This window comes from Coptis chinensis, chromosome 3, assembly GCF_015680905.1.
Source record: "Coptis chinensis isolate HL-2020 chromosome 3, ASM1568090v1, whole genome shotgun sequence".
In the NCBI taxonomy this organism is placed as follows: Eukaryota; Viridiplantae; Streptophyta; class Magnoliopsida; order Ranunculales; family Ranunculaceae; genus Coptis; species Coptis chinensis.
Genome location: NC_141458.1, coordinates 25374353 through 25397945, shown reverse-complemented (window position 1 = coordinate 25397945; position 23593 = coordinate 25374353). Strand labels below are relative to the sequence as shown.

The following is a 23593-nucleotide window of genomic DNA, read 5'->3' as shown; positions in this document are numbered from 1 at the left end:
ATTGCAAGAAATCCCAGTTAACGTGATACTTATATATTTAGATTAAAAAAAGGCTGTCTCAGGCTCTCAGCTCTCACTATAGTAATTCTAATGCTGCTTTTCAGAATGAGAAAGGGTGCTGCAAATGATTTGTTTTTTTTTGGTAACTGCAATTTATTTATGAAATATTTCCAAATGAAAATACAGCAGTTATATATCATTAAACAACGAACTAGACACAATAGCAGGTGCTCTATTGCACCATAGAGATGTATGTCCCAAAGAGAGTTAAACAACAAACTAGACACAGTAGTAGGTGCTGCAAATGATTTGTGAGCACTTCAAACTAGATCATCTCCATTTAAGAACACCAAATTACATGAATGAGAATCCAAGAGAGAGTGGTCAAATATGAATATAGTAATAAAAAATCCGGAAGTCAAGCCACAAAACAGTTACAAAAACTACAGGAGCTTATTGACTGCAGTCTTGAAAGAACAAGAACTTTTTAAGCCATGCTTACATTAAAGATATACAATAGCATTCATGTTTAACATAAAAATGGCAAACCCATAATGTTACACACACTGTAAAAATAGATCAAGCTGCTTTTGATGGCCATGATGCTTGTGCTGACATAATTATGCCAACAATTACTCCAAACAACCCAAGTGCACTACCAAAGATTTCAATCACTAGAATCTTCACAAAAAGGGATGAGTTTTGGGCATCTGACAGTGCACAGCTGCTCCCAATTATTCCCACACACAGCCTGTCACAAAAAAAAAGACAAATGGCGCGTGAGATAATCAAAATTTGTTGTGGCATTTCAATTCAGGTGGTTGGGAAGAGTAACAAACCCGCAGACAAGATTTGCAAAGCCCACAATGATACCAGAAGCAAAGATTGCATATCCTGCCCTAAGAGACTCGGGATCGTATATCCTGGATGCTGGCACGCTTTCAAGCTTTGTTTGTAGGATAATTGCCACGATTACACCATATATAGCAACAGCCTCGCAGAAAATTACACTGTGGACAAAGAAACGAAAATTTACAAGTCAAAATTACAATTCAGATTTTAAAAGCTCCTTCTATTTACTTCCAAAAATCACAACAGCACTGCCAATATGTTTTGTCTTGTGTGTTATGTACGATGCATATCCCTGCACACTTACAACTTTGTCTAGAATGATTTGCCGACACATGCTGGCTCGTGCATACGTATTTACTATAGAGAGTACCTCCATATACTAAGAAGGAAGCTAGTAGGTGCCTGAGTATATGCAAATTATGTGGCTATATATCGTGCAAGAAGCTTAGTACAACTACCATACCTGCTTAGTTTTTAAATCCAATTAGAACTGTCTACAGCAAGAAATTCAAGGTTTCTAAATGGTAAAAGATAACAAATCATAACAAAAAACCTATTATTGCCCATCAGCAAAATGGTAAAAGTTTACAAATGATGACAATGACAAACCCCATATTTCCAATTTGGGGAGGAATTAGAAGAGAGAAAAAAGAAAGTGGTGCAGTGCAGCTCAATATAATCTAAAGGTATTTAGTCAACATAAAATAGGGTGGTGATATTTGCAGTCACCTTATCAATCACTAAACTCACTTCAAATTATTATTATTTTTGTACAAAAGAGTCTCCAACTTTTGAAGACACACCACCACCACCTTGGTTATATCCTTGAGCAATGAATTTCACACTTCCAAATTGTTTTCTAATTTCTATGAATCCTCTACGCATTCATGAGATGTTATGCTTGAAGACTACCCATTTCCACCTTTCTTCCTCGCCACCTTCATGTTGTTCATCCTTCTTCCACGCCTTCATGTTGTTGAGCTCTTAGTTACTAATTAACCAAACTGGTTTCCCTAAAACCTTGCTCAAATCATGAGATGGATCGCTTGGAGTCACGATATCTCCTTTCTGATAAAGGTGATCTACTTCCTCCATTTGGTGGTTTTGGTAGAAAGAAAAAGAGATCTCTCTAAAGCGGTAAAGCCTAACAGTGTGGCAAATGCCGTCCTAGTATTATGCAAAACATGACCGTGTTGGTAAAGTTTAGGTAACATAATGGGGGTTTATTTGCTATCCTAATTTTAACCAACTGAAGGTATATTTTGAGCTCTTAACTTTATCAAACCAAAATTCAATTTTGGTGATTCATACGCAAGCCGGAGACAGAAAAAGTATGTGCCAAAGGCATCCCACCTTCGTGGGACCGCCAGAAGTGCGTCACATACTGATGAAAGCCCCCCACAATGTCATGAGTGGCGTAGCGACAGGTTGTGTATTTGTATGTGTGCATGTGTACATGGCATATATACAATAACACAAAGGGCTTTCCACTGAGATATTTCGAAACTTGAAAAAGATCCCAAGTTGAATCCTCTATATTCAAAATGTAACTGTTAAAAAGGTGCGCCAGTGAACCTACAAGATGAACTAAGCAATGGTTTTTTCTGAAGAAGATCTTGCCACCGATTTGAACATTTTTAAGCATTTCAAAAGACAGTCGTTAGGTGTCTTTTGTACAAACCTTTGAACAAAACCCTTCATATATTTAGTGTTTAATAAGTTGTAAGAAAGATCAACATTAAATTTATATCACAAATAAATATAGAACCCTTCAACATCTATTAATTGCACAACAGATCAACAACAATACCGAAGATCAATGTTATCAAACACAGCCATGACCTCGACCCGGCGAGGGGATTGGGTCACTGGGCTAGCGATCCAACCAGTGGGTTGCACTGGGTTAATGGGTTGAACTGCTAAAAGTATTGTGTATGTTACTATTCTCCTTGTAACATTAAAGTATTTCTTTCTCTAGTGGTAAGTGTTGTGTTTTCTTTACATCCCAAGGATAAAATCTGTTTTTTTTTTTTTTTTCGAAGAATCTTTTCACCTCTCTATGTAAGAATTGTTGCATATGAATTCAATAAAAAAGCTGGATATTAAAAAGTTCACCGACTGACAGTATTCTTCGTCCCCTGCTTTGTCAAGCATGCATTTTCAGGTCCTAGAGAACCATTCATTGCTAACAGCTTATTTTTGCTGCATTCCTAGCTTATTTTCTGAAACCAAGAAAAGTTTCCACAAAGTGAAGGCACATCATCCTGGATATATAGTAATAATTTTTAAGATGGACTCGGGCTTGTGTCTGGATGAGTAAGTGCAGAAACATAAACATGATTAGAATATTGTTAAAGTTGTTGTTACCTGATGAGATTCTTCGAAGTGATACGAGGAGCTTTAACTGCAGCACCAATTAAACTACTACCAGTGATATAGATCCCCCTATAAACAAAAAAAAAAAAAACAATTAATTAATCAAAGGCTTGATGAAACAAATTATTGAAGAAGAAGAAGAAGAAAAGGAAACGTACCAAGCAGCGCCCAAGACTGAGACGCCAATAGAAATAGCGATTCCGATTGCTGAGAAAGTGTACGGTGAGATCTTCACCAATGCGTGTGCCCACGAACTTGATGCCCCGACAACCATTTTAAATCCAAAAACAAAAATTGTAGATTCGTTACCTTCGAAATCAAAGATAAAAATAAATTTCGCTGAGAAGTGTCGAAAACTTGGAGATTCGGCGGTTTGAAGAACACGAATAAACTCTTTGTTGACTGTTAAGGGATTACAAACTATATCACTTCGGCATTAACGTGGGCCCTGGGCCTTGGGCCTTATTAACGCGGGAAATAACTGACAATTGGCAGAACCGTTTCACTTTCTATATAAACAAGTCTGTAAAACCTTACTAATCATCGGTTTTTTTAACAGACAATGGGTTTAATCTCCAAGGTACTTAAATGGTTGCACAAAATACTCATGTAAGCGAACAAATGCATAAAACCTCCCTATTATTTAAAACACTAGCCAATATGCCGGTCTGTGGCTGGCTTACTACATTAATAGTTGATTTACTCTGGGCTATTATAATTGTATATTGTGCTATTATTTTGATGATGAACTAATTAACTACTCAATGTTTTAAAAGAAAAAGTTCAAACTTATTATTCTAGTGTATTGGGCTTTAAATTAGTTGGGAATATTGGTCTTTATAATTGCTTGGAGAAAGAATAAGACGTCTGAGACATAATTATATTTGGACAAACACAAATGCTTTTAGAAAGAAGACATGTATTGCCAAATTACACCACTTGTCCAATGTGTTGTTGCACTTCTTGTTTTAGGGTTACTTTTGGAATCCTTAATATAGCATAAACTCATTTTTAGTTAACCCAAAAGGGACAAATCAAGATTAGAGACTCCCCTTCAACCCACATTAAAATGGTTACTGTTTTAAAGCTGATATCAGAAGATAACATATTGGCAATAGGGCAGTGAAATTAAGGAACGACCGAATAGAGAATGGTTTGAGCCTAGTAACCATTTATGTTTTGTGGTTAAGAGAGGCGAGAGTGGGGAGGCTGAATGAATTGACAAAAAAAGGTTACAAATAAGCCTTATTGGCAATAAAATCTAAATTTCCTAGACTTCATTTCAAATTTTGTACAAATCAACTTGATATACAGGACCGTTTTTATATAATTTTTTTTCATTTTATTATTATGTATAAAAAAATCTTAAAACTATGATTTTAAGAAGAATAATCTTTGGATATCGAAAAAAAAAGAAAAGGAAAAATAATATTAAAAGGCTGATTTATGGAACACCTCTGCTATGGTGTCTTAATAAGTACCTTTGAAGCTTTATTTTGTTGCTACTTATTATGAAGGGCATGTATAACAATTAATTGCAAAAATATTTTCGTGGAGAGTGTTGCAAATGCAAGAAGTAGAGCATAGTTCGCAGAGTTTTACTAAAATATAACCTATAAGTTTCCATTTCACAATGGTTTGAGGAGAAGCATTTTAAATATAAAATAGGAAAAGTTTTGTTTTGAAACATTTTTTAGGTATATTACAAAGTAAAAGAAGAAGAATTAAAACTCTGATCGATCCCAATTATTTTTGAAGTAACTTATTGTCAGATCATGAGTATAACCAAGATGCTTGATAATTTCGTGAGTCGGATCATTGAGTATTGATTGAAACCATATATACTTCATCGATTTTTCCTATAGGTGGTGTGAGCACCGCACTGCAGCGAGCTTCGTTTTTTGGGACTTGAATATTGGTTTATAAGGTCATATTGTAGACAGTAGACTCTAACCTAAAGTACAAATCAGTTACGATATGGAGACTTTAAACTCACATGCTCATTCCCTTAACGGCAAGAAATCTTTAGTTTTGGCCTATAACAGCCTGAGTATGTGCCACTACAGGGAAGGAAATGCACAGGAAGCAGTCCTCTTGAAGGATATGGAGGCCAAAGGCGTTCTCCACTTCTCCCTAGTTCTTACATACAACACACTGGTTGAGGGACACCTCAAGTCTAAAGATTTTTCTGGAATCTCTGTTTGGTACAGAGAAATGGTTGAGAAGGGTTTTATTCCCCGGTTTAACATTAATTTGCAATGAACTTGTAACCGGCCTCCGAGATAAGGGTAAGTTGCAGCAGGTGGAGCTTCTCAGCAATGATTTGTAGTAAAACAGAGTGGCTGAGCATACTGTCAATGACATGATCTATCTCTGTTGCAAAAATGTAGCAGCGGACGCATTCTTTTGTGGATGAATCCTTTCGCCTCCTGCATAAACTCCCTTAATCGATTATCATCAATAAGGGAAATAGGTATTGTTTATTCTAATCTGATTCATGTATTTGAAAATCAAGCTTTTATAAGGTTCTATGTTGTAAAATGGTTGTAACAGTGTATAATATTTCTATACTGGTATGGCTGTTGTAAAGTGTTGACTATCATGTTCTCATTGTAAATTTTGAAAAGGATTAAGGGAGAATGGGCATTAATGTTTGTTAATGTACGGTCGATTTTTTTCATTCCTTATAGAACACTTGTGTGACTGCTGTGGTGTTCTGGAACTTAATTTTCTTGCTGCTACTTTTGAAAGTTAGTCACTGTTGGATTGTCTTTTTTTCACACAGATTACCTTGTTCATTATATTATACTAAGGCTGAGTCCAATGGCTCCCTATCCCTTTAAAAGTAGAGCTAAAGTCAACAAATTTTACTCTCTATCATTAATTTCCTCTTTATATATACAAAGGATTCTACTCTCTATCTCTATTTTACTCTCTATATATAGAGAGTAAAATAGAGATAGAGAGTAAAATCCTTTGTTTATATACATAGAAAAATAATGATAGAGAGTAAAATATGTTGACTTTAGCTCTATTTTGTTGACTTTAGCTCTACTTTATTGACTTTAACACTACTTTTAAAGGGATAGGAAGCCATTGGACTCAGCCTAAGTAGATCATACAAAGAGCTTTTAGACTTCTCCTAACTAACTTGCCCCATCATGGGCACACGACCATCAGTAATCAACTGACAATTTATTTAATTTACCTCCTTCAGCTATGACATGAGCAGAAGACACTCACTCCCTTGGAACATAACATTACTTAAAAAAATAAGATAGTTTTTCACGGAAACATCATCTCCCAAAAAGTGGCCAGCTTCCCAAGCAAAATAATAGTTGGATATCAAAAAGCTTGGATTCTGTACAATTTATTCCTTCTCCTATATGGTTTGCATTAGAGAAGTCAAAATGTAGGTTATTTATGTACACCTCCTTACGTTAGATGCATGTACATAACACCTCTAATAACAATACACGTCTTCAAGTTGAGAAACGCACCTCTTCCTTATAGAAAATGATACATTTAAAACCTACTGGTTGATGACAGTAAGAGAGAATACACACCTTTGCCTTCTTTCTCTGAATCACGCCCCACACGTATGGAGCATCCGCGGTTGGCCACTCCCTGCAGATTACAAACACAAACATTTCAGGAGTTTTAAAGGGGAAAGGATCGTTTGAACTACTAAAAGTTGTTTGCATTTTGAAGCATACCCAAGAGAAGGTGTTAATGTCAGCTGTTTCATGCTTCCCGGCTTGTCATCCTTCGCTCGTTCCCTTCTCTGTAGGCACTGATATGGTTCTGGTGGCGAAGCGACATATTCATAATTGCCTTCTTTATCACATCAAAACCTCCCTCCTTTTTCACAGCTGAAGCTCTGGAGAAGCCTCCCAACACATAAAGACAGCCATCAACAGCACTGATGGCACAACCACAATACGTTAACCAATCCAAAGGATCTCTCCATCCAAGCCAGTTCCTTACAACATCTGCAAGCCCAGCTAATACTATACCTTCCTAGGCTCCTCTCCCTTAGCTACAGGGGGCATTGGTGGCAACCGTTGCCACTTTTTGGACAAAGGATCAAAAGTATGCCAGAGAAGTTTATCCTCTTCAACCTTAGTCAGTATATAAAGCCATTCTTCTATAATCCCAAGCTCTTTTCTCAAATCAAAGAGCTTCAAGACTGAATAAAGACATTTTTCCAACTCCTCAACACCAGCTTCACATTCAAATAGTAAATCCTAGGTAATCTAGCAAGAATCTGAATTGAAATGTCATCAGGGAGATTGGGAATCAGTCTCGGGTTATCCTCGTCAAGGATGCACGACATCCTATGCCTCTTACAGGAAGCACTTTGTAGAATCTCGTTATACTCCCCTGTCCCAGTTTTGCTCAAAATTCCCCCCATGAGAAGCACCCAAACTCTATGCTAGCTAAGCTAACTCCTTAAATATACTTCCTCACAAACATATGGGCAATGTATTCCAACTTATCAATACAAATGCTGAGATCCACACATAAAATGTACACCACGTGAAAAGAAAAGAACTAATCAGTATCACCATACTAAAAAAAAAAACCCCAAATTACCTAAATTAATACCTCTCTATAACTATCAACAACATTAGACTCGGGCAGATGACAAACACGTGACTGGTAATAATTCAAACCAAATTTCTGATTAAGATTGAAAAGCATAAGATTAGACAAAGACAAACAGAATTTAAGGAAAGGAAGTACCTTTTAGGAGATCTGAGTATTTTGATAAAAGCACAAAGAGAGATATTGTTAAGGATTAAGAAGAAGATGGGGACATACCTTAAATCTCGATGGAATTGTTCCGGATTTTTTTTTTTTCAGTACTGGGTTTCTCTTGTTTTGTTTTCTTTTTTCATCAAATTGAAATTTGAAGAGATTGGGTTTCTGTTGACATGGAGATAACAGGAATAGAGAGGTTGGGAGGGCGCCTTTTTGGAGTTTATGTTTTTGGGTTTATTTTTCCATCGCAGACGTACGAACAATTGAAAAGGGAGTGGATTTGTTTTTTTTTTCCTGCCAAAGCTGACGTGTCCACCTTAGAGAAAAAAAGGGGCTGACGTGTTTCACTGGGAGCATTCTCAACTACTCAGTATTCATAGTCTTTGATAACATCAAAGCCAAAACAGACCAAAATACCCCTGTGAAAACCGGACTGATGTCATCAATCTTTACTTATAATTTTGGCTTAAGGACAAACTGGGTTGACGTCATCCTATGTAAATTTGTATTTACATATGACAATATAAAATTACACAGTCTTCTTAACCTATTTAAATTTAAATTTTCATGTGAATTTTTTTTTCATAGGAAAATTTAAATTTATATTCTGTCTGGTGTCGTCAGAAAATTTTCAATCCCAAAAATTACTATGTAAATTTAAGTTTTCATAGCTCCAATGACTATATAAATATAGTTTTACATATTTATGACTATGTAAAAATACATTTACATATATTCTGTCAGGTGTCGGGAAATTTTCAATCTCAAAAGTTACTATATAAATTTAAGTTTTTATAGCTCCAATGACTATGCAAATATAGTTATATATAAATGTATTTTTACATAGTCTTATATGTAAATGTATTTTTACATAGTCTTATATATATATATATATATATATAAGAGTATATAAAAATACATTTACATATAGTCGGGAAATTTTCAATCCCAAAAGGGTAAAAAAGGAAATAAGATCAAATGGGAAATAAAAATAGACCAGATTTTATCTCTTTTTTGGAAAACAGGGAGGTTATTTAATGAGACCTAAATAATATGGAGGTTATGTGATATGGGTCGGTGGGAGAGAGTTTATACTCAACCGAGTTAGAACCAAGGGGCTGAGCCTCATTTCTTGGTTTTTTTAAGTCTTGAAACCCGGCCTTCCATGTCGATAGTTAGCATGGATTCTTTTGATTCTAATTGTAAATGGTAATTGTAATTATATAAGAGAGACTTATTTATTTATTTATTTTAAACAAAATGGCCGGGAGATAATTATGTTATTTAAGTGATATTAGGGAGATTCTTTTAAATTATCAATAATAAAATAGGGCTTGTTTTAATTTCAATGTGGGAAATAGGGGTAATTATTTAATTTAAGTGACATTAGAGAGGTGTTTCTAAATTATTAATAAACAAAAGGACCTTATTCAAATTATATTAATAAAAGCGGGACTTATTCTAAATTTAGTGAGGGAGGTATTTCTAAATTAAGTGAATAAGGAGATTTAAATTTGCCTACTCGAGAGTTGAGGAGGCTTCCGAATTACCCGGCTATATAGTGTAGAGATATAAAAAAAAAATAAAAAAAAAAATCACTTGTGGCCGGATAATAGCATTCATCCGATAGCCGTGGGTATGGTTTGGAGACGCTTTGTTTCCAAGATTGCAATGAAAGGTGTTTCCAAAAATGTGGTGGGGTACTTGCAGGATTTTCAGTATAAGGTCGGTGTCCCTGGGGGAGCAGAGGCGATTTTGCATGCTGTCAATCGCATGGTATATGCTAACGGTGACAATACATCTCTTTCTATGTTGCTAGTAGATTTTCAGAATGTCTTTAACATGGTTGATCGGACTGCTATGTTGAGAGAGGTTCGCAATCGCTGCCCCACTATTGCTCCTTGAGTCGAGTATTTGTATTGTCGGCCTGCAAGATTATACTTGGGGGATGATTATATTTGGTCTGCTTATGGGGTTCAGCAAGGTGATCCTTTGGGTCCCATTCTCTTTCCACTTGTGTTGCACCCTCTGGTCCTACAGATATAGTCCAGTTGTTAGTTATTGCTCCAGGCTTGGTACTTAGATGATGGGACTCTGATTGGGGATACAAAACAGGTGGCGGCAGCTTTGCGTATGATTCAGGAAGAAAGACCTTTGTATGGGCTAGTTCTTAATGTGGTTAAGACTGATATATTTTGGCCATCACTGGATCCACGTCGCTTCAGTCCCGGTCTCTTTCCTTCAGATTTATCCCGACCTCAGATGGGGGTCAGGTTACTTGGAGGGGTAGTCAGCACTGATTCTTCTTTTGTCATGAGCATTGCTCGCAAGCGTGTTGAAATGGCTATGACTTCGATGGACTATTTAAATGTATTAGAGGATCCACAGTGTGAGTTAACACTCTTACGAGTTTGTATTGGGCTTTCCAAGTTGGTATTTGCGATTTGTATTTGTCCACCATCTATTTTTAGGGATGCAGCTAAATTTTTTGATCAGCACCTTCACATGGTTTTGTAGGGTATTATAGTTTCTGATGGTCTTGGCTTCGGGGATTTGCAATGGCGCTTAGCGACGCTTCCATTACGCCTTGGTGAGTTAGGTATCTATTGTGCATTTGATGTATCTGATTTTGCTTTTGTGGCCTCCCATTTCCAGACTTTAGAGCTTCAGAACCACATTCTTAGGAGTTGCGGTCCAATGCCTATGGGTGAGATCTTCGATGATGCTACCAGTGCATTGCGTCTCTGTCTTCCCGATTTTGACTTTGATTCTTTGGCTGTGAATGCTACCGTCCTCTCAAAACCACAAAAAGTTTTGGCAGAAGCTTTCTACGGTAAGATGGTTGTTAGTCTTGAGAGGGAGTTTGAGTTATCTGCTCGTCAGAAAATAGTCATTGGATGCCTGCAGCCGGAACATGCAAAATATTTTATACTTGCTATTCCGATGGAAGGACTTGGACAGCGTATGTCACAGGTGGAGTATCGTGCCATTCTCCGATACCATCTTATGATTCCTCTGTACTCTGATGGTAGCCTTTGCTCTGTATGCAAAAAGAATATATTAGATACTTATGGGGACCATGCAACACATTGTAGACAGTTTCCGGGTTTAAAATACCGATATGATCATGTTAGAAATATTTTATGTAATGCATTTTGGAGGGTTGGAGTACAAGTGAATAAAGAAGCTCCTGTTAACTTTCTCACTAATCTGAATGAGGGCAGATCGACACTTTAGCCTGCGGATATCTTGATCTACAGTTGGTCTGAGGGAAAACATGCATGTGTTGATGTAACTGGAGTTTCTCTGTTGGTAGGGTTGGGGAATAGTGGCTTTGAGGTGGGAGAAGCAACTAAGAGAGTAACGACAAGGAAGATGGAGAAGCATGAGAAAGTTTGCAGGGCTAACCAGCATTGTTTCATTCCGTTTAGTTTCGACACTTTCTGTTTCTTTGAATAACTATGTACAGTAAACTTATGACAACTGTTTTTAACGATTTTGTTTTTAGAATGATAGGATTTGATATTCAGCCCAATTATTTATAAAATTTGGTTATCATTATGGATAAAATTTCCACTTAAAAAAAAAAAAAAATCGCCGTCTCTTCACTTCAATTTCAAACACACGCTCTCTTTCATTTCTCTCTATTAAGGGTTCCAAAAAAAAAAAAAAAAAAAAAAAAAAAAAAGTGTTCTCCCAATTCGATGGAAACGCAGCTTTCTCAGGTGGTGGATTCATGCCTTCTCAATCATTTCAGTCCACCGACCCTGGCTACTCTTCTTCATCCAAGGTAATTATTTTTCCCATTTCGACCCTCATTCATTTTCTCTCTCTCTCTATTAGGGTTTTTAACTAATCTTGTTTTTTGTTTTTATTACAGAGCCGTGACTCGCAAGTTTTACTACCATTCACAGTAAAGCAAATCAAAGACGCGTCTAACCCAAATGATGAGAAATCTAATATAGTCATTGACGGTGTTGATGTCAATAATGTAAATTTATCAAACTCAATTTTTTTTTATCACCCTTTATTTTTTGTTACTGATATATATATTATTTTGTGTTTTTGTTGGTTGGGATGGTTTCTGATAGAGTTGAAAGGGCTACAGATGTTTCTTTCTCTATTGATGATGGCATTGGGCGTCTCGTTTGCCACAGATGGTGAGTTTTCCTTAAGTAGATATAAGTCATGCCTTTAGTCAACAAACCATCCCATTTTAAGAAATGAAAGCAAGAATTGTTTATAGTTATATATATATATTTTCTATTTGTGTTTAGGTTGAATGAAAACATTGATTCGAAGGAAATGGAACAAATACAGTAAGTGGGTTCCTTATCAGTTTACTTTTAGAGTAATAATTTAATTACTTAATAGCTTTTTATTTTGTTTGTATGTTGATCTTTAGAGATGGAATGTACATTAGAGTTCATGGAGCATTGAAAGTATTTCAGGGTAAAATCCAGTTGAACACATTTTCCATTAGGTATGCAATTCATGAACTTATTAAGCTCTTTGAATGCAAATGTTCACTTGGTAAGTATTCGTTCCCGAGTTTGTAAAATGGACTTGAGGCAAGTGTTCTTGGCCTATCATTTTACAGTTTCACTACATCCATGCACTAGTCATTCCTTGATTGTTTAATATCTTGCTTTAAAGAGCTTAATAAGCAAGAAATTAATCAATCAGCGAAGAAGACGTTCATGGACTTGATATGAATCATTTGGATTTTGGACATTGACAGGGGCGGATTCACATGTACACTAACTCTGGCCATAGCAAGGGTATCTGCTGAAGAAAAGAGTACTACCCCTGTTATACCTATTGAAGCTCAGAATTTGTTTAGCCCACCACTCCACAAAAATAAATAATTGTTCCCCAATTTTATCGCATTCTCAATTGGAACTACATGTTAAGCGCACCTATTGTATGTGAACATATAGGTCTTACTCTTAATAGTTCTTATAGAGTTTATTTGGGGATGGGATTTTATGGGATATAATTTAAGTTTGATGTATTTTATAACTATGTTTAGAACCTCTTTCCAATTTTACCTAAACTTAGATTGTTGAAAGATTATATCTTTACAACAGGCTTCAATGGAAATCTGAAATATATTCACTCACACTTAAGTTGCAACTTGGGAACTCCAGTGTTGTATGCGAGGAAGGATGCATCCTATTGGGGGAGGGACTTACTATTGATATGCTGCTAGTTTGTTTAAAGGAAAATCTTGAGATTGAACATTCTTTTTCAGGCCTGTCACAAATTTCAATGAAATCGCTTACCACTTCATTGAGTGCATATATGTGCACCTCTACAACTTTAAATTACAGGTAATTGTCACTTATCTTGATGAATATGTCTATCTTTAACATAATTTTGTATGTTTTTGACGCCTCACATCTACATTTTTTATTAATGTGGTGGTATGTTTGCGTTTAAACCAGATGAAAGGTAGTGCACATACTACCCCATGCGACCAATTCTGCCATAGGCAGGAACTTGTCAATGGGGTATCAAGGAGCTGGGTCAACAGGATATCAAGGAGCTGTTCCAAATCAAGCAAGACACGAATTGGGTCTTACATTTCCTTTCAATTTCCTTTTCTTTTTAAAATGTATTTAATGGAATGTTTTCCAATTTGTAAGCTTCTGAGCAACAGTATAGCTGCGACGGAATCAGTCGGACATCTAAGATGGTGCTTGATTATTTGCAGCTCCCTGCAAACCTGTAAGTTAGGCGACAAAACTAACCCCTTTTATTTTTCTTTTCCTGCGGACAATTATAATGATCGTTGTGCACTAGATGTGGCTGGTTCCTTTCTAATCACCTGGTGTGAATGGTCCTTGATAGTGCAGATGATTGTATATGTAGTGCTTTTCTAGATTTCTCCCAAGTACCTTACTAATGAATTTTGGTCTGTTTGCATCTCTTTCCCTTAATTTCAGTGCTGGCGATGTGGGGGTACATATAAATGAACTTGCCCAGCATCTTAAAATTCCATTACAGAAAATCAAGTAACCCCCCCCCCCCCACACACAGCTTTATGCTTTTTAGTCCTCCGGCTGTCAAAATTCAACATCTTCATCGATACTATCCAAGACTAGACAATACATACAGTTGTTTGTGTAGGACACCTTGCATTTCTGATTTTGGTATTCAATCATTTTACACAGGCATTTAAACAAATGTTTGCCCCCTTTGGTATGTGTAGGGAATCTATCGGATTACTGGAAAATGAAGGTGTGATTACACAACAATCGACGAGAACCACTATAAGTCTGCTTTAAATGGTTGAATACTCTTTCTTCTTCGAGTTCATTAGTGTTTGTGATGTAGATTTATGAGCGGAAGCGATTAAGAAGAAGAAATCTATAACTTATATGAAAAACAATTAAAAACCCTAAAATAAAGAAGTCTTTTTTATTGACTTTGAGAAAGAAAATCACTACTAAACACCAACTAAAATAACTCTCTGAAATCCTAACCATAAGCTCTTATTTATACTAATAACAATAAAGCAGCAGCTAAACTAGTGGGTTTACGGCCCATGGGCTTGACCACCGAACTTTGAAAGAAATGAATTCATGTTCTACATCATTCTTCCCAGTTTGAAAAGAACTCGTCTCGAGTTTGTAAACGCAATTGACTGATGAAATTTATTGTAGCTGATGCCCATCACTCTCCCACTGTTCAAACAAATTCGACCTCGAAGTTTGCCTAGATAATTACTCACAAGAAGAAGAATGCACCATGATGTCTGCAAGTTTGCAAAATCACCATATACAAAGTGATGCAAGAAGAAAGATATAAAGTCACCAACATAATTTCTCTACTCTATGGGAATACTACTACCAATGTTGTCAACTCCTGAAGAACGAGAATCGTTTTCCATTTTTACTGAATCGTAAATTGTATCGAGTCGTAAATTGTAAGATTCAAGCTATATTTATATTCTATGTAGGTGTTGTAAATTTTTACATATATGTATATACCATAAAAAAAACTACTAATCACTTGTTGTTTCTTATTTGCATAGCACTTGAAGAGTTATAGGGATAATAATCGAAATTTTAGAAAATGAGTGAAATTGGTCTAATTTTCAGAAAATATGGTTTGGGTTTAGGTTATATGGACTTGAGCACCTGACCCAAGTCTTATTAGGTTGGGTTTGACCTGACCCAGGTCTATATCTCCCATATAACCCTTCGTAAAAAAAAATTGAGAAGAAGGAAGGGGATTCAAACGTACGAGAAGAAGAAATAAGAAGGGGATCAAACTGATTGAAAAGAAATAAAGAAAGGAGAATAGAAGGTGATTTAGAAGAAATAGAAGAAGAATTAGAATTAAAAGGAGAAGAAGTAGTGACGGAAACTTACCTGTACAATTTATTCTGATTGGAAACTTTTTGTTCTTTGATTCTTGATAAAGGAACAATCTTTTCTTTCTCCTCTTTTCTTTTTTCTCTTTTCTTGATAAGAAATAGTGATGGCAACTTATCTGTTGCATTTTTTTTTTTTTTGGGTTCACAACCTGTTAAATGGAATTTGAATCGGAGGAATCGTTATTATTTCCGATTCGGACGATTTTTCGATTCAAATCCCGATTTTGTAGAGATTCCTGTCATCAACGATTTACTGGTATGATTCTAATCTTTCATGCTATGACTCAACTTGTACGATTCAAGTTGAGAATCGTACGATTTTGATAACACTGACTACTACATCCCAAAATAGAAAATATGCGTACCTCCAATTGTAACTTTAGATGCACAGAACTATAGAGTTTTGTATAATTAATATCAAAATCCTCCCAAACCGGATCGGCATTGATAAGAGCCCAAAACTGTAGTTTTAACCCCTTAATAATCATACTGTTAGACCAATTATGTGAATAATAAGTAAGAGTTAATACTGATTACGTGTTTTTATACATTTCAGGCTTCAAAGTCCATTATGTGCAGAAATGTGCCACTTTAGCGAGATAAAGGAGCAAAAGTCAGCAGAATTTCCGAATGTCATATCTTTGGACTCAGACCTCGGAATCGGGCCTACCTTATGTCAAAACGACCGGCTCGGAAAGAGCTTTGCAATGGTCCAAGCCTTGACCCAATCAGAGGAGCAGAAGTGGACGAAAAGTCTGTTGAAGCCGAATCTAGCTGAAGAGGCCTTTTTGGAATGAAAGAATTGGGTTTTGGGCCTGATTCTCTGGCCCAAAACATGGCTCCAAGCCCATGCACGATTTTTGGATCTGGATGTATAAAAACAAAAGCTTAGCTCTTTGTTAATGGTAGATGGTTAATGGTAGATAGGTTAGAGTAAAAAGTAGCCATTAAAATAGCTTCTAGATCTAGTTTTATTTAATTGTTTTTGATTAAGTGTAGTTTAAAAATCCAATTATTGTATTAGATTAAACCCTTGAATCTTGTTCTTCATTTTGATTAGATCAATAAAGTAGTATTTCTATCAACTTCGATTTTTGTCATTTCCATTTCTAGATCTAATTTAAATTCCTGTCCTTATTGCATTTTAGTCATTAAATTAGATTTCATTATTGTTTAATTAAGTAAATTTTAATTCTTTATATCATGTTTAGTTTAAATTTAATCGGAAATGATTGCGTAATGATTCTCGGCTAAACCTCCATTAGAGGGGGTTAAGAAACCTTGATGAAAAGCTTGATTCCGATTAACGAGATTCGCCGTAATTTCCTTTCCACTCTAGAAACGTTTAGTTCACCATGAGAATGGGTTTAATCGTTCACATGCTAGTTATTAATTGGTAGAAATGTTATGTGTAATTAGGGATTAGGAAGAACCAATTGTTCTGCAAAGCAGTTCAATTCGGATTATGACGATTCGTAGTTAATAGGATTAAGTCGAGTTAAGGTGGAATCAATTCCCCTCTAACTCCTTATCATCGAATCAACGAAGCATTCCCTTAGTTATTCCTATCGCCGACTAGTTGCATTTCATTGGGTAGTTGCATCGTAGTCTAGTTGCCTTTTTCGTAAATCTCTCATTAGACTTTAAGTAGAGAGTAATTACACGGCGTAAACAAGCATGCGGAAGGACTAGGAGTGGAACGAATCACTCTACTCCACTATATCTCATAGGATTGAGAGTAGAATCTTTGATAAATGTAGGCACGTATTAAGTTTTAGTTTACTTACGTTTTGAATTCATCGTTCATTTCGTAGGTAAACTATTCATTTTACTATCAAATGGCGCCGCTGCCATCTTAGTTGCACTTTAGCATTGTTTTCATAGTAGAAGTAGTCATTTTTAAGTCCCATTAAACCCACCCACCCTTGTTTGTTTCATACTGTGGTTGCCCATTTCAGCTTTGACAAATTCGAGAAAATATACCTGCAGCCAAGGAGGAGAGCGCGACCCAGCTAAGTTCTTGGAATTTCATCTACCATCGCCTTGGCCCATACCAAGCGACGACGACCGACTCAAACAAACGTGTAATTGAATTTACACCGAAGCGACTGCGAGGAGAGCCAGCGCGCTCTTAGCTGATTTTTCGAATTCGGCGGTTTTGATTGAACTTTGATCTTTCATATTTTTCAGTGTTCTAACCTGCTTTATACACCGAACAAGCGTAAACAAGACGCTATTCATTTTAAGCAAGGGCCTTGAATCGGTATTCCTTTCTTCCACACCTCGCGATCTCCTCGTTAGAGGTTTATACTAGTATATCGGAATTGTTTGGAGTGTTGCATGTTTAGTTAAGCTCGACTTAGTCTTGCATGAGATTAAGGTCCGGGTCGAACAAAAACACCTAACGTAAATACAACAACAAAACAACAAACAAGTTTATCTAGTATACCACACACTACACCTCTAGCTACTATTTCACACACACCACCGATATAATGGGGGAAGAAAGAGACTCCTCTCTCGGACTTCTACAAAGCCTTGAGCGATAGCCCCAAATCTTGCATCGTTCTAGCAGACCAGTGGGGATTTGAGAATCCCTCCAAATATTTTTAATTTGTTACCCGATTTTTTTTCATGGTTTAGACCATGAAAACCCTTATCGCACATCGCGGGATTGAACAAGTCCTAACAACATTCCACCATCCTACGGTTGTTGGTGCGGAACAAATTAAATTAAGGGTATTCCCTTTCACCTTAGCCCGATAAAGGCGGCGTCTTGGTTAAGCTGCAAAGCCTAATTCTCGTGGGACTCGTGGGCTAAACTTGTTCAAATTTTGTTTATGGAACATTTTTACCCACCCCTAAAGACGGATGAGATGCTTTCCAAGATTCATTTCTTTTCGACAAAATCCTCTTGAATCATTTTCAGAGGCTTGGAATCATTTCACCGACCTGCTTATAGAGTGTCCACACCATAACCTAGCAAAAGACACGTTAGTTCATGCCTTTTCAAAGGACTTCAACATCACCATAAAGAAGTCCTTGACATAATGAATGGGGGTAGTTTCTTAAGTAAAGGAGCCTCGGAGGCTTATAAATTTTTAGAGGACCAAACTAAGTTTAAATAATAATTGGGGGTAGTGACGATTACTCCCGGCTCCGCTAGTTCTACTAATATCTGATTAAGGCCGCGGTATGTTTGAAATTAAACACGATTCGAGCTTAAAACTCTAATCGAATCACTCACTAAAAAGGTAGAGGCCATTTCTCGTACAACAAAAGCCTATCCCGTCATGAATGTAAATTCAAACCCATGTAGTTTCATTTGGAGTCCCGAGCATCCCGACTTTAATCGGCCCTATAGCCTATGAACATGCTTGTTCCATTAATAGTGAACCTAACGCCCTTGGAGACAAAATCCCAACTCCGGTTGGAGAAATAACCAACAAGTCACACCTCAAGGGTACAATAATCAATATGTTAGGCCCACGCACGCTTTAACCAAGCTCCACCACGACAAGGCGTGGTCGGGGGTAATTTTAATAATTATAACAACCAAGTGCAACCTCGACAAGGTCAAGCACAAGGTCAAGGTAATTATAATAATTATAATGCTAATAGAGGTATCGTTAGGTCAATAATAATTATCAAAATCCACCCATAAATAATTCACGTGAAATAGTTCGGTCACACACCCGTGACTACTACACCCACACAACCCGGATCGCCTTTGACACCTTCATACAAGTGAGCCAAAAACTTTTCCAAACCATGGCTCAATCTAACCAACAACTTCTACCGTTAATAATAATTTAACCCAACGGTTGGCTCAAGATAAAGCCCAAACCAAAGGTGTGTTGTTGCCAGTCACGCAATACCTAATCCTAAAACAACAAACACACCTTTGAGGTAACCGATAATACTAGTAATGAATATGCAAATGTAGGTGAGATAAATGTCATCACCACTCCGATTCGGCAGAGTGGTTGATAACAAGGTAACTATGCCTATAGTTACCCCACCAAGAACCCTACACCCGCTATTTTACTAGATACCGAAATAGAAAGAAGAGCCTACCACCGTAGAGGTACCCGATTACAACACAACCTAAGAAACAGAAAGCCACGGTTATACATCGGTGATACCATTGCTAAATATAGACGAAACCACGTTTCCACAAAAATTAGCCATGTTAACTAGGGATACAAATTACGAGGAGATTAGGGGACGTTTTCAAGAATCTAACTATAAACCTTCCCTTCCTCGAAGCTATTAAAAGCTACCACATCATGCTAAATTTCTTAAGGAATTGTGTACTACTAGGCGAAGACAAATATACCAAAAGACGCTTTTTAGCGTAACAATTCCCAACCTTATCGAACATAATGGAATTGTTAAGTACAAGGACCACCGTTAGATCGCCCTCTTGCATACAATGCACCTTAGGAGATTCTTATACGACGACCGCGTTATTAGACCTGGGGGCTAGTGTTAACTTACTCCCATTTTATTTGTATAGACAAATAGGTCTAGACAAGATGCAACCCACTAAAATGACGTTGCAATTAGCTGATCGGTCTATTAAGTATCCTAAGGGTGTAGTCGAAAAAATGTTTGGTAAAAGTTCAGGATTTCTACTATCCGGCTGATTTTGTAGTCCTCGATACAGAAGTCGCTAACGACTCTGTCCCGATCATTTTAGGGCGTCCTTTCCTGGCAACTGCCAATGCGCTCATTAATTGCCGTGATGGTTCAATGTCCATGTCTTTTGGCCATCTTGCTGTTGAAGTCAATGTTTTTAAAACAAAGACACATTTACCCGATTCATCTATGGAGGAAGAGGTTAGCATGATCGAGAGCTTGGCCGAGATTATTTCAACAACACGCTTCCCGATAGTCATATGCCCAAAATTCTTTCCTTTGGAAAGTCGGACTCAACATTTTCATCCCTACACTAGTCGATACACATATTATTGATGAGGGCCGGGATAGATGACTTTCTCAAAGATGTAGAGGACTACCATAGTAATGTGGATATGACCAATCTAGATGAGGAATTGACGAGTTTCTTCGAAAGTAGGTGACGATTCACCCTATCAAGATCTACCTTGCACAACATCCACCTCGATTCCCCTCCTTCCACCCCTTTCAAAGGAATCTCGAGTTTGCACTTTCGATCCTTTTGTTTCTCCCGTGCTTCATAATTTTTAAATCCTCCTAGCAAAGCGAGATACTTGGAAGGACAAACTATTTGACACCTTCATTTTCAGAATTGAGGAGACAAGTCCCTACACACACAATGAATGAGTTCGGTGCTAAAACCACATCCTCATTAGGTATGCGGGCTGTCTTTCTACAACTTATCCATATCCACCATATTCTCCACAACCATTCACTTTTCCACACTTATTTACTAAAACACCCACGCATTCAAAAATTTAAAAAGAAGGTGCATGATAGGTTACCTGATAGGGTTATCCGACTTCGTTTGGATTCCACTAGGCTGCGTCGTAGGAAATATTGGTGCTTGATTGTGTTTGGATATGTTTTCTGTGATATTTATTTATGGAATGATCCACAACTATTTCGGTTGTTGATATATGATCAACTGCATATTCATACATATGTTTTAGATAAAGTCTCGAGTATCTGACTATAAACGACTCAATTTCTGTGTTCGGTGCACTTCCTTTCACTTTAATATATTAGTGAGTGCACCATTAAGGTAACCGGGCCCTCCCTATGGAGTGTGTGGCTGTAAGTACCGGATCCTAAGTCCACGGTTCACATAGTTCACGTTTTCCACTCTTGCATGTTTTTCTCGGATTTTTGAGTCATGTTTCTCTATGGTGTGAATTATGTCTTTATTGCTTATTGTTTTTCCTTCTAAAAATAAAATAAAAAAAAAAAAAATAAAAAAATAAACATAGTAATCTAGGAAGTCTCGGGAATCTGACTTTAAAAGACCCACTGCTAAAAACAAATTTTCTAAGCTTCGTTGTAAAAAATTTGTTTGGGGGGGTGTTCATGTTTCCGTACTAAAATGTTTTATGTCCCATTAGAGTTGCTTAGGCCGTTTTATTGTATTACGATTCGGATTGACATAATCTATTAATTTAGAGTTCATTCGTTTCAAGATAACTTACGTCATGCACGCATTTTGAGGCGTTTTCCACTATCTCGTATGTCATCTGAAGTCGGAATAGAGTGTCTTATGGATCATTGGATAGGAAATTCTCTCCTGATCATGTCCATATCTCATTCACCAAAATCGGACCGGTAACGAAGCGGCAATTTTAGTTTGAAATCGCGCTAAAAATCGTAAAATTCGACAAATTCGCATTGGGCTTGGGCCCAACCCGCGCCCAACCCGCGCGCACCAACAGCGCGACCGCGCCCTTGCCTTCACCATCAGTTCATCGTTTTTTTTTTTCTTCTCACAAACCTCCATTAACAAAGCTTCCAACCCGACCTAAAAATCAAAATAAAAAGAAAACCTAATCAACCCACGCCCAAAATCCAACTCTAACCCCAAATCTTCTCTAAAACAATACCACCACAACCACCACCGATTTCCATCACTAAAACCCACCGAAAATTCATAATTTTGGTCTTTGCACCACACCACTCCACCACCACCATTGTTGCTTTCAACCGCCTATTAAAATCCCACCACCACATCACATTTCAACCCTCACTCCATTCCAAACACTAGATGGCTCAACAACGCCGAATTTTACCGAGCAAGTTTTCATCGCCGACCCACTTACCGCCGCTTTTCACGGTGACGAAATGGCTAGTAGAGACTGGGTAGTTTCAGGGTACTTTCGACCGAAGCCTTCTACCACGAAGACTTGGTCCGACGGTTCTACAACACCGGGGAGTTGGAGGGGAGTAGGATTTTGTGTTGGTAAAGAAGAAGAGGAAGGAGTTGACTCATCGGATTTGTTGGTGAGATTCTAGGCATTCCGCCTAGAATCCATCCGATGCCACTTTTACAGAGCCCCGGTTGACGGGGGTAGAGCCTTTGATGGGCGTGGATGCCATCAATGGGAGCTACAATACAAACTCCCATTGTGTTCGCCAGCATCCCTCGGGACCAACCCGGCCGGCTCTGATTTCGATGGATTGGTCGGAATGTCCTAGGGAAGGACAAGGTCGGTGACATCGGCCCGACCTGCCTCCACATCTTATGGGTACTCCAGGAGCGGAAGCACGATTTACGTATCTTGGAGTTTTTGCCGAAAGCATGATTAGGGGTCGGAAAGTCTTTGGCACCTCTTCCCCGTGTTAATTACCAAGATCATGTGAAGATGAAAGCGACTCCGTCGATAGGATTTACATTACCCCGCACCGTAACTCGCGTGTGATCTATAGGAGTGTGTCCAACAAGTCCGAAATTGCCCGAGGATAGGGAGCGGGATGAGGTAGAGGAGGAGGATGAGGATGATTCGGGAGGAGGATGAGGAGGACGTGACTTGCTTTGATACGGATGCCTTCGAGAGGTGTTGGTCGGATGCGTAACGCATGGTCGCGGCTTCATAGGGGCATCGTTCACTAAACACTATCTGTCGCAGACCTCCGGACTCGACAGCGACTATTCATCACAACTTCGAGCCCGCGACCCGAGAGAGGATGAGAGATGGGGAACAGGCGCGGGCTGAGATGGAAGCCCAGCGCCGGTTTAAAGTGGATATGCTTGACGCTTCCCACCTCATACGCACTCGCTTCGAGGACACATTACGAGGCATGAGCGTCGTCGACGAAGCGACGACTTCTTTGGACCTTCGGGGAGCCCGGGAGCCACCACTAGAGAGTGTGCCCCGCCGCCACCAAATGGGCGCAGGTGTTTAGAAGAGTGTGAGGATTGATGAGTAGTGGTTGTTGTTTTATTTATTTTTGTTGTTTTATTGTAATGTAACTTTTATTTTCGTAATTTGAATTTTGTAGCGAAAGGTACTCGAATGAAAATTTTAATATAAGGGGGTTTCAGATGTGTGGTTGTTTCATATTGATCCCACCTTCCCAACTTGTTTGGGGGTGGTTTTATCAATTCAAGCTTTATTTTTATATAACCCTAGTGTTAGAATTTATTGCGGAGTAAGGTGAAATTATGGCCGTTTAGGCATATCTATGATTGAGAATCATTGTAGGATGAAATCTAGATTAAATAGGTACATTCAATCATAAAATCAACCTAAAAGATACTGGGTTTGA

General features: G+C 37.7%; 2 protein-coding genes across 2 annotated transcripts; one reads left to right on the top strand and one right to left on the bottom strand.

Moving 5' to 3' along the window:
* Positions 1-308: 308 nt before the first annotated feature.
* On the bottom strand, positions 309-3661 carry LOC147508831 (V-type proton ATPase subunit c''1). The gene is made up of 4 exons (XM_086601194.1): positions 3387-3661; positions 3220-3297; positions 840-1010; positions 309-751 (listed from the first exon to the last, which is right to left on the bottom strand). The coding sequence occupies exons 1-4, from the start codon at positions 3500-3502 to the stop codon at positions 580-582; spliced, it is 537 nt and encodes a 178-aa protein (XP_086457320.1). The 5' UTR covers positions 3503-3661; the 3' UTR covers positions 309-579.
* A 7706-nt stretch (positions 3662-11367) lies between these two features.
* LOC147508830 (replication protein A 32 kDa subunit A-like) lies at positions 11368-14013 on the top strand. The gene is made up of 10 exons (XM_086597639.1): positions 11368-11385; positions 11645-11782; positions 11873-11989; positions 12061-12152; positions 12270-12311; positions 12398-12475; positions 13247-13325; positions 13440-13542; positions 13641-13722; positions 13941-14013. The coding sequence occupies exons 1-10, from the start codon at positions 11368-11370 to the stop codon at positions 14011-14013; spliced, it is 822 nt and encodes a 273-aa protein (XP_086453765.1).
* Positions 14014-23593: the final 9580 nt, after the last annotated feature.

Coding starts and splice junctions, on each gene's coding strand:
- LOC147508831 (XM_086601194.1), bottom strand. CDS start 3,502: ATGGTTGTCGGGGCATCAAGTTCGTGGGCACACGCATTGGTGAAGATC. Junction 3,298..3,386: donor TCAGTCTTGGGCGCTGCTTG/GTACGTTTCCTT, acceptor TTTTGTTTATAG/GGGGATCTATATCACTGGTA. Junction 1,011..3,219: donor ACTTCGAAGAATCTCATCAG/GTAACAACAACT, acceptor CTTTGTCCACAG/TGTAATTTTCTGCGAGGCTG.
- LOC147508830 (XM_086597639.1), top strand. Junction 11,783..11,872: donor GCTACTCTTCTTCATCCAAG/GTAATTATTTTT, acceptor TTTTTATTACAG/AGCCGTGACTCGCAAGTTTT. Junction 13,543..13,640: donor CAACAGGATATCAAGGAGCT/GTTCCAAATCAA, acceptor CCAATTTGTAAG/CTTCTGAGCAACAGTATAGC.